This window comes from Moschus berezovskii, chromosome 9, assembly GCF_049115385.1.
Source record: "Moschus berezovskii isolate FMDL1 chromosome 9, NW_MosBer_1.0, whole genome shotgun sequence".
In the NCBI taxonomy this organism is placed as follows: Eukaryota; Metazoa; Chordata; class Mammalia; order Artiodactyla; family Moschidae; genus Moschus; species Moschus berezovskii.
This window is the reverse complement of record NC_142468.1, coordinates 96,763,854-96,774,620: the sequence shown is the minus strand read 5'-3', so window position 1 is coordinate 96,774,620 and position 10,767 is coordinate 96,763,854. Positions and strand designations below refer to the sequence as shown.

General features: G+C 61.2%; 1 protein-coding gene across 2 annotated transcripts in view; it reads right to left on the bottom strand.

Annotated features, from left to right (window-relative positions):
* Positions 1–454: 454 nt before the first annotated feature.
* ZFHX2 (zinc finger homeobox 2) overlaps positions 455–10,767 on the bottom strand; it is a 28,209-nt gene continuing 17,896 nt past the window's right edge. For both annotated transcript variants that reach the window (XM_088839993.1, XM_055436293.2), the window contains 8 exons: positions 10,225–10,742; positions 9,443–9,686; positions 8,234–8,308; positions 7,739–7,797; positions 6,028–6,228; positions 5,559–5,685; positions 1,681–5,151; positions 455–1,434 (listed from right to left, as the gene is read on the bottom strand). In XM_088839993.1, the coding sequence (XP_088696119.1) occupies positions 455–1,434; positions 1,681–5,151; positions 5,559–5,685; positions 6,028–6,228; positions 7,739–7,797; positions 8,234–8,308; positions 9,443–9,686; positions 10,225–10,742 (5,675 nt within the window). The remainder of the gene's footprint in view (positions 1,435–1,680; positions 5,152–5,558; positions 5,686–6,027; positions 6,229–7,738; positions 7,798–8,233; positions 8,309–9,442; positions 9,687–10,224; positions 10,743–10,767) is intronic.

Below are 10,767 nucleotides of genomic sequence, written 5' to 3'. Positions count from 1 at the left end.
GGGTTTTCTTGTTTTCCTTTCTTCTTTTTTTTTTCTTTTGGCGTTTTCTCAGTCAGTGGAACAGCATGAGATAACACGTATTTGCATGGTTATAGGAGTTGGAGGGGTGACTGGGAATTCAGTAGGAAAGAGGCTGTAGGAAGATGAAACCAAGGAGAGATTTTGTGCCTGGCGGGCAGGCAGACGTGAATGGATAATCAAGATGGGAAGATGGATGTGTGCGCCCATGGAGACCAAGGGGCAAGAATTTGCGAAGGATCGGCGTGTCAGTGCGGGTGGGGGAGGAGGCAGGATTCTGCTGGAGGTGAGGTGTGGAGCCCACTGAGGGTGGGAACTGAGATTCCCGTGAGGTGGGCGGGGCCGGGGGGTGAAGGATTTGAGCTCCCCACACACCCCTTGGAGTAAGAGAAGGAGACCTAAGGCCCTCCCTTCCCCCACATCTTGGTTTATCTGTTTATAAAGCTAGAAGTGTAGAGGTAGTAGTCGTTTTGGGGTTGGAGTCCGTGTGAGGTAATCTTGCTTCCTCTTTGGCAAAAGCCACCGCGGCCGTGGCGGCAGTGGCAGCGTTGGTGGCCGTGCCGGGCGGGCCCCCCGGGGCCGGGGCCGCCTTGCGCCGGTGGGCCGAGGAGCGCAGGTGCGCGGCGAGGGCCTCTCGCCCGCTCAGCAGCACCTCACATGCCAGGCAGTGGTAGGTACAGACGGGCACCCGCAGCGGCGGGGGCACGGAGCCCCCAGAGCCCCGCCCAAAGAAGCAGAAGGATCTCTGGTGAGCAGTGGCCGGAGCCTCCCCGTCAAACGCCATCTTGCACTGGCGGCACAGGTAGCGGTGGGCCACATCCACGGTGGAGATGCCAGGGCTGCCCGCCAGCAGCTCATCAGCCTCCCCGGCCTCCCCCTCCCTGGGAGCAGGCAGTTCGGGCGGCTTCGGAGGCGCTGTGGCTGTGGGCTCGAGGGCCTGGGGCGGTGGCTGGAGGAGGGCGTTGGGGAGCAGTCCGATGAGGGTCTGAGGTATCACCGGGTTCATGGGGAACAGCCCCTTCTTCATGCCATAGAGCTGTTGGAAGTAGGCCCCCGGCAGCTGGGGGCCAAAGACCGCTGGCGGTGTGGCACCCCCTGCAGGAGGCAATGGGAAGGGCAGGAACTGGCCCCCCAGCAGGGCTGGGACAGTGGCCTTCAATGCTTTGAGGTTCTTGAGGGCGTCAGCGGAGGAGTTGGTGGGGGCTGCGGCTGGCTTTCGCTCACCAGAGACCTTGTCCCCAGAGGGTTCAGGGGGTGGGCCTAGGGCAGAGTCAGTGGTGCCTGCTGGAGACGGCTTGGTTTGGTCAGGAACTGGTCTCTGAGGTAAAGGGCAGCCTGGGCCAGCGTTCTGGACCACTGTGGTAGCAGGTAGGACCGAAGTGGCGAGGCCAAGGAGGCCTGAGGAGGCTGCAGGGCCTAGGAAGATGAAGAGTGACGATCAGCCACCTCCTGGCGCCACCATCCTGCCTGCTGGAGATGACCTCCTGCACACTCATGCCTCCCACCACCTAGCCTCCATGCTTGCTTCCCTCCCGCACCAGTAGGAAACAGAGGGAGGCCCAGGAGGATACTGGAGGCAGAGGAGTCAGGAAGGAAAAGGAAGGACACCCCATTGGAGGGAGATGCCCTCTGAAGCCCAGCTCCTCCCAAGCTCTCACTCACCTGAACTGAAAGGAGCTAGGCTGCCCAGTGGGGGCTGGGCCAGAGCTGGGCCAGACAAGAGGACCGGGGCCAGGCGAGGCAGGGCCGGGGCAGCCCCGAGGGGCACTGAGGTGGTTGTGGTGGCAGGCGGAGCCTTAGGAGCCGGGGGTGCCTCAGGTGCCGGTGCCAAGTCGTAACACTTGCTTTCACTCTTCAGCTGGGCTCGGACTGCCTCCTTAAGCTTGGCCAGGTGCTGGCGGGAGAAGAGATGGCCTCGGCAGGAGACATAGAAGTCATATTTGATGTCACAGTAGGGGCAGTCAGTGCGCTGGGCTGCCAAAGGGACCTCACTGCTGCCCCCAGCCCCACCAACTGCTGCCCCCTGGAGCTTGGCCTTCTTCTCCTTGGCACGAGCATTCTGGAACCAGACCTGGATGACTCTCTTGGGCAGCCCGATCTCCTCGCCCAGCACCTCACACTCCTGCATGGTTGGGGTGCGGTAGGCTTCATAGCAGGCTTTCATGATCTTCAGCTGCAGGCTGCTCATCTGGGTCCTATAGCGCCGCTGCCCCATCCCATCTGGAACCCCACCCCCACCTCCTGGGCCCCCACTGGTCCCTCCAGCCCCAGGGGACTCTGGTTCGGCCAGACTGGAAGCTGACGAATCACTTAAATCCCCTGCTGATGGACTGCAGGCCTCGCTCTCTGGAGAAGCTTTTGACGGCTCCTCTGGGCCCTCGTCCTCACAGGGTGGAGGGGGAGCTGGGAGAGGTAGAGGTGGCTCTGTTGTCAGAGCGGGGGCCTCTTTCCCAGATGGCAGGAGAGGCAAGGGCCCGGCAGCCTGGGTGACTGTGGGGTAGGGAAGAGTAGGTGCATCCCTCTTAGGGGCCTCCCTCCCAGCCCCGTCATCTGCCTTGCCCAGCAAGAGGTTGAACTTGGGGAAGGGTGCAGGGCTGGGTGTAACAGGGGGCTTGACTGCCGGATTGGGCACGCCTCCAGGGGTACTTCGAAACTGGCCCTTCCGCTCCCGGGCCCTGGTGTTCTGGAACCAGACCTGCACCACTCGCTTCTTGAGCCCCACCTCCTCGGAGATGCAGTCGAGCATCTTGCGTGTGGGATTGGAGTCCTGCATGTACCAGCGGTACAGGATCTCCAGCTGCTCGGGCAGGATGGTGGTGCGCAGGCGCTTATCCCTGGGGGGCTCGCCCTCCCCACCCACCCCCGCTTCACTGCCCGTGGGGGACAGGCTGCCATCCTCATGCTTCCGTTTGAGGGGTGGCCCTGGCACTGGCGGAGTGCCTGCCACCAAGGGGTTTCTCTCCCCAAACACCAGCATGGGCAGGTCTAGGAGGTGGGGGGCAGCGCTGGGCTGCACAGGTGGCAGGAAGTGGAGCCGGCGGTGGTTGGTCAGGAGGTCCTGGTTGGGGAAAGACAGGGCGCACTGGTCACAGGTATGGACTGGGGAAGGCGAGGGAGGGGCCCTGCCTTCGGGCTGTTGGCCCTCTGGCTTTGTGGCCTCCGCCTGGCTCAGCTCCTCCCTGTCTGGGGCTTCTGGTGGTGGGCCCTCAGGCCCTGCTGCGGGCTCCGGGCCCTGTTCCTCCTCCGTGTCATCCTCTGCCTCTGCGTCTTCCTCCCCTCTCTCTGCCTCTTCCTCCTCCTCATCAGCAGGCTGGTCGTCATAGCATTTCTTGAGGTGTCGCACCAAGTCAAAAACACAGGAGAAGGTGGCATGGCAGCGCCTGCAGCCGGCAGCTCCCCCGGTGCCTCCACCACTGGGTGCAGGCCCACCATCGCTGGCATTTTTACGAGCTTTCTGGCGGGCGTTCTGGAACCATACTACCACCACGCGGCTAGCCAGGCCCAAGAGGCTTGCGAGCCGCTCCACCTCGCCGTCTTTGGGGTAGGCGCTGGTCTCAAAGAAAGACTGCAGGGCTTGGGTCTGAAACTCTGTGAACTTGGTTCTGGAGAAGCGGCGGCCTGCAGGCACCAGGGGAGGAAGATTCCCTCTGGCGCTTTCATCCTCCTCTGGGGGCCAGCGTCCTCCTGCCCGACCTCGCTCCTCAGGGGGACGGGCGCCCCCTGCCTCAGCCTCTGGGACCAGGAAAGTTGGGCCCAGTTGGGGAGCAGGGGAATCCAGGGGCCCGTCGGGTGGTTTGGGGGAGTCTGCAGGGGGCGGGTAGAGGCTATCATAGCTCTTTCGAAACTGAGCAGCATATCGGCTCAGGGCCTCGAAGGGCAGAAAGCGGCGGTGCACGTGCTCCTCGTGTGTCTTGAGGATAAGCATATTGGAGAAGAGTTTCCCACAGGCCCTGCAGGCCAACTTGTCCCCGCCCCCCAGGGCCTCTGGGGGGGGCGGGGTCGGGGGTGGGGGTACAGCCTGCTTTCCTTCGTTGTACTGGATCACCAGCTCAAACCCAAAGTTTTCTAGAAGGGCCTTGGCTGCGGTGCGGGCTGCCTCGTTGGGCGTTGGGTGCGGGGGTGAGGCGGGCCCTGCCTCAGCCCCCTCTTCTGTCGTAGGGGGCCGCTCCCACTCTTGCTCGGCCAGCTCAGCCTTCGGAGGCGGGGGTGGGGGGGGAGGGGCGGCCGCCGGCAGGGACAGCAGGGGTGCAGGCCCAGCCAGTGCTAGCTTGGGCCCTACCTTGAGGTCGTGGAGGTAGAAGGGCAGGAGCAGCTGCTGCTGCTGGAGCTTAAGCAGTGACTCGGGCATGAGAGGGAAGGGGGGCAGGACTGGAGGGGTGAAGAGCGGGGCTGGGAATCGGTGCAGGTCCAAGGGAGGCGGGGGAGGGGACAGGAAGGGCAGTCCAGATAGGAAGCCGCCAGGCTCGGGGCCTTTCTTCTCAGGGCCTGCCTCCCCGTCAGTCTCGCCTTCCTTGGGCTCTTCTGGGCCCCGCTCTGGCCCCTCAGCCTTGACATCGGTCTTGGCTCCCCTGGAGCGAGTTTGGTGCAGGACGGAGCGCATGTGGATCTCCAGGGTGGAGCTCTGGTTGTAGGAGACCCGGCACACCGTGCACTTGAAGGGCTTGTCTGTGGCGGCAGCGGTGGCAGGCGTGGAGCCAACTTCTCGTGCTGGGCCGGAGGGGTCAATGGCGGCCTTCTTCATCTTGTGCAGGTGGGAGACCGAGTTATAATGGACCAGGAGGATGTTCTTCTGCGTGAAGGACTCCTTACACACAGTGCACTTGTAGGGCCGAGCAGGGTCGAGGAACTTGTCCAGGGCAAAGTTGGTGGTCTTCCGATAGGTCAGAGGGTGCCGAGAGTCAGCCGGAGTGGGCTCTGTGGGGCGGGGCTCCCCACCAGCCCCCTCTTCCTCCTCAGCCATGGCGGGTGGAGGCGCTACTTCCTCAGCTTGGGCATCAGGACGAGGGGCTGGAGACTGGGCTGGAGATGGGGGCTGGTCAGGGCTTCCCGTGGGCTTGTCTGGGGCCTCGACTGAGGGTGGAGGAGGCTCAGGAAGAGGATCAGGACTGGCTTCTGGGGTCAGGTGAGGGCCTTCTAGGGGAGAGAGAAGGGGGCGCAGTGAGACGGGAACCATTTCTGAGTCAGACCCCACCCACTTAACATCGAGGGTAGCTCCTCCTGGCTTCGGGCTTCCCAGGTGGCGCTAGTGGTAAAGAACCCACCTGCTGGTGCAGGAGACATAAGAGACATGGGTTCGATCCCTGGGTTGGGAAGATCCTCTGGAGGAGGGCATGGCAACCCACTCCAGTAGTCTTGCCTGGAGAATCCCCATGGCCAGAGGACCCCGGCAGGCTACAGTCCATGGGGTCACAGAGAGTCGGACACGACTGAAGGGCCTTAGCACACATGGTCCTTGCCCCAGTTGTCTTCAGATCTACCTCGTTCAAGGAACCCAGGTCCCCTTTGCTGCCACCGTGGCAGGTCTGCCATCCAATCCTTACCTGCGGCCTGGGCTCTGCTGGGCACAGGCTCTGGTGCAGGAGAGGGGGGCTCTGGGCCGTCCCCCAGAGGGCTTAGAGCAGGCCCGGGCAGCACTTTGGTTGTCAAGGTCATTTCTACAGTTGTGGCCTGAGATGGAAGAGAGGTCAGTGGCTTCCCCCTACTGGCCCTCTACTCCAGACCCCCAGCTCCACACCTGGTCGTGCCCAGCCTAGCTCCAGGCTCCTCCAACTCCCCACCTAACCCCTGGCTGCCGCCTCTGCTGTCCTACAGCCTCAGCTGTGCCTGCAGTGGAAGCCAGCTCCTCACACACCTCAGCGGTGCTTCCTCACCAGCGAGCAGAGGCTGCCGGACAGGTGCAGCCCCCAGGTTCCCTCCAGCTCTCAGCTCCTGTCAGATCCCCACAGAGCCGCTTCCTTCAGCACATGCTCCCAGCCACACAGCTGCTGGCCCCTGTCCCTCACGACTCACCACGAGCAGCAGCCTCTCCACACACTCGGGCACCACGTTGTGGAGGTGGCTGAGGTGGAAGTGCAGGGCAGGCCGGCCCACCAGCTGCTCCTGGCATAGCGGGCACCGGAACGTGGGCTGCACCGCGTGCTGGGAGAGCGCGTGAGCCCTCACCTGCTCGGACTCTGGGCTCAGGAAACTGCAGTATGGACAGCAGAATACCTGGGGGCACACGGGCGGGGTGTCAGGGATGGGAGGGACCCACAATCTCTGGGCCCTGGGGTTTGTGGACATGGCCGGGTCCCCCCACTCCTGATGGGGGAGGAGCCCCAGTGCTGAAAGCTGACGCCGCCCTTGCTTCCCTCCGGCCCAGGCTGAGCCGCCCTCGCCTGCCTCCTCAGCCTGCCCTCTGCTCCTGTCTCCTTCATCCGGCTCCTCTCTCTCCCTGGTCTCTGCTGCCTGCTCAGTCCCCAGCCGACACAGGACCCTGTCCCTACCCCTCTGGTTTAGTTTTCTTTTCTTCCCTGCCCCCACCCTGCCTGTATCTCCTCCCTGAAATGGCCCCCCTCCCCTCTGGCACTTCCTGGACCCCACAGGCTCCCTGCCCACTCTGCCTCTCCGAGGAGTGAGGAGTGGGTGCTCCCTACCTGTCTACTCAGAAGCCGCCTCATTCTCCCTCAGAGACTCAGCAGCTCTCACTTTCTCCACCTGCCTTTTTCTCCCCTTCCCTTTTTAATGTGAACAAACACGACCGCTCCCCCAGTGGCCCAGGAGAATTCTGGCCTGGCTTGGCTGGCACATTCCTGCCCACACCTCCAGAGGGTGGGGCGGGGAGGCCCCTCTGCTTCCGCCTTCGTCACCTGACTGCCTGACCTCCAGCCTGCATTTCTGTCTTCCCGGCTCACTTCCTCCCGTTGCCAGTGCCACTGGTCCAGGACCGCACGTCAGGGAGGGAATGGCCAGAATGGAAGGGTGTCCAGATGCTCAGCTCAATGCACTCGGGCCTGGGAGCGGACATCTCGAAGTCAGGACGCAAGGGAGCCAAGGACATATGCCGTTACTGCAGTGTCTGCAGTCATAACACACACAGTGTGCGTGGTCCAGTGTGGAGAGCTGGGAGGCAGGGGGTGGCACCTCAAGACCAGAGGCTGGGGATCCCCCCAGAGTCAACCTAAATTACCCTTGGGTCCTGCCTAGGTCAGGCATCCAGAGTGGCAGAGCTTGCTGCCCGGATCACCTGGGTCAATGGGTCAGTTCTGCTGCCCCAGGAAGGAGGTGCCAGGGCAGTGCCACCCAGGGCTCTCTAGGAGGTGAACTTCATGTCTCATCTTTCTGCTCCCAACAGAAATAAAGAGCTGGGCAGCAGCTAATGTTTTATTTTTGCCTTTTTCTTCTCTTCACTTCTTCTGTCCCTCCATCTACTTCCAGTCTTTCCTCCCCTCAGTACAGTTTCTTTCGTCACCTCTCCCTCAAATTCCCACCGTCGCTTCCTGTTTGTTATCTCCCTCGTGCTCCACCCCTCAGGGTCAACTGTGCTCACATCTGTAACCAGACCTAGGTGCAATTTCAGAATTGTATTCAGAGTGACATGAGTCACAGCATGACAAAATTAAGTCTACCTTTGGTCTGAAATCCCTCGCCTGTAAAGATCTACAGTTCAGCCTTTAGAGTGTGAGCAGATCTCAGTAAAATCAGAGCCCCCCCAGCTCTTCCCCGTTACCCCAGTTCTGACCGTGGTCTGGTTGGCACTGTCTCCAGGAGGGCCAGTCTTGTTCTCTGCCTCTTCAGAAACTGAAGATGAAAAGAGAGATTAAGAGAGTGTGACAGCCCTCCCTCTTCCTTTCAATCCGGGCCCTTAAGATGGTCTGATTTGTAGCGCAGGGCTTGCAAGGTAGAGGGTGGGCCCTGGGGAAAGGGAGAAAGAACGGGAAACTACAGAACTGCACTCAAGCAGGGAGCGGGGCTTGGCAGGGCTGACCCCAGGCTGGCGGGATGGCCAGAGGGCGGAAGCACCCAGCTCTCTGTGGCTCCGCCTCCCTTCCCTCTGATGAGCCATTTCTTTTGATCATGGTAGCTCCTTCTGCACAGGAGGCCTTGCTGGGTGTCTGGATTACCGAGAGGTTCCATAAGCACCACAGAATGTATGAGAATTGTGGGGCGGGTGTGTGGGGGTGGTGGTGAGGAGGACAAGGGATGGAGGGAAGAATGGACCAGATGAGCAACTTACCCAACTGTTCTGTCTTATTCTGGGCATCTTTCTCGGGGGTGGGTGGCCCAGCCAAGAGGGTGACAGGAGTCTTCCCTGTGTAGGATGAGGGGAGAGTCAATTTAAAAGGATGAAGTAGGAGGGAAGAAAAAGGGCAGAGGAAGCAGGATGAGGGGCCAGGCAATGAAGGAGAAGATGGGCAGATAAATCAGCAGGCGGGAGAAGACAAAAAAGCCGCTGGGGAGAAATACAGAGAATGAGGGGCAGAGTTACAGTGTTCGGACTGGTTACTGTTGTTTTAGTCGCTAAGTTGTAGCCTATTCTTTTGCGATCCCTTGAACTGTTGCTTGCCAGACTCCTCTGTCCATGGGATTTCCCAGGCAAGAGTTTTGGAGTGGATTGCCATTTCCTTCTGCAGGGCCCAAGAAATCTTTGTGAGTCTAGCCCCGACACTTAAAGACGAGGGAACAATCCCAGCAGTAGACAGGAACAAGACCAAACTCAGCTCCCTGTCTTGACTGATCCTGGAAGCAAGGGAGCCCAGAAATGTAGTGAAAGGCACCAAAGTGGGGAGGTGAGGTTGAAGGGAAGCAGCTGCGCTGAGTAGGAGGCAGCAGGTCTGGCTGGGAAAGGAGATTACCACTCAAGCAAGAATTGACAGATGTGTAGGAATTTATTTTCGGTGGCGGCCTAATTAAAGTGTTAAAGTTCCTTAACTCCATTCAGCCCTGCGCCAGAATCGTTAGCTATTGATCTGGGCCCCTCCGGCACTTAACTCCAGCCAGCGTATTGGCAATTCAATTAGCACCAGTCAATGCTGCCTGTTCCTGGTTCTTGCTGCCTGTGCCCTCACCCTCACCCACCGCCGGCCCCTGCAAAGCCCGGACGCTTGTGCCCGCGTCTCAGGGTCCCTTTCAGGCTCTTCTGCACTCCCTGGATCGTGGTACCTGGCAGGCTGTTCCCAGTCTCTCTGGTACAACCTCAGCTGCCTAAGGGGGACCCTACGCCCAGCCTTGGGGCTGAAGAGCTCCTCAGAGACAGGAAGAGGCTGGGGAGCTCATCAAGAGTATCTCATCCTGCTGCCTTCGGGCCATGCCCCCGGCTCCCACCTCCTTCTGACAAGTCCTGGCCCAGCCCAAAGCTGTCTATTGTCTCTGCGCCACTCTCTCCTGGGCCCCCCGCTCCCGCCCGGGCCGCCCTTCCCTTCCTCTCCTGTCCCCTCTTCCTCACCGCGAGGCCGGAGCTGCCCATGGCTGAAGCTCAGGATGCTCTGAAGAGCCGGGAGCCCCTCGTCAGCCGCGGGGCCGCTCTGTAGCAGCTGCAGGCGCCGCTGGGCCTGGGCGTCGCGGTGGGCAGGTGCCCGCAGGTGCTGCAGCACCGCAAGGCGGGAGGGCGTCTCCCAGGCGCACAGCAGGCAGCGGAACAGCCCCAGTTCCGGCCCCGCGGCCACGGTCCCCTCCATCTCCAGCAGAAACTGAAAGCACGGAAAGAGGCTGCTCAGGCCCAGAAGGACGGACACCCCAGATTCCAGGGGGCTCCTCTGCTTCCCCCGGGGAGTCTGACCAGCAGCAGCACACCCATGTCCCTTCCTGCCTCTTGAGCCCTGCTTTTCTTTCCTTTGGCCACCTTAGTGTGACTGCTTTTGCTCCCCCGCCTCCCTTGCTTCCTCCCACCAATCCTGGATTCCCTCCTAGGGTACGGATAGAATCGGTTCTAGCCTCTTGAACTTCTGGTGAGGAGACGGACTGAGCAGACACGAGAACCCTCCCCCCTAGTCCCAAACACCACAAAAGCTGAATAAAGTACTGGAGTCACCTGGTCAGAATCCATGTTCTTTGTTCTCTTTCTCCACAGCTGACTCCAGACAGCTTTCGCCCTGGTGCCCTTGCCTTTCTTCTCCCGTTCTGCTCCCCGGGGTGTCTGCGTCTCTCTCTGCATCTCCTCACTCCATCCCAGTCCCCTCCTCCTCCTCTCTCTCCGCCAGATTCCAGACCTTCCTGCCCCACTCTCACCTTATAGATCTGGCTGTTCTCTTCATGGGCCGCCCCCCGGGCGTGCAGCTGCATCTTCTCCTTGCTGTTGGACTCAAAGTCACAGATGTTGCAGCGCAGGTGCAAGGTGGGGACAGAGCCATAAGGAGCCCCATCTCCCAGAGGCACTGGGGAGGGGGTGCCCACGGCCCCACCCCCCTCCCTCAGGTGGGCCGCCAGCTGGTACTTCTGAGCATGTTTATCGGTCTTGAGGTGGAGTTGGAAGTTCGCCTTGAGCTGGGTGCCATAGCAGCAGAGCTTGCAGCGGTGGGTGTCACCGGCCACCTCCTTCCACTCGGCCTCCGGGAGGCTCCGGCCCATGCTGCAGTGGTAGAGCAGCAGCTCCAGGCTGTCTGTGCTGAAGGCCTGGCACACCAGGCAGCGGAACACCTTCAGGGACGGGCTGTCGTCTGGGGGCGGCGAGGTGGGCAGTCCTTCAGACAAGGCTCCCAGGAGCTGACTTTGAGGAAGGTGGGTGTCTGGGGAAGGACTTCCAGGGGCTAGGGAACAGAGACAGGTTAGTGA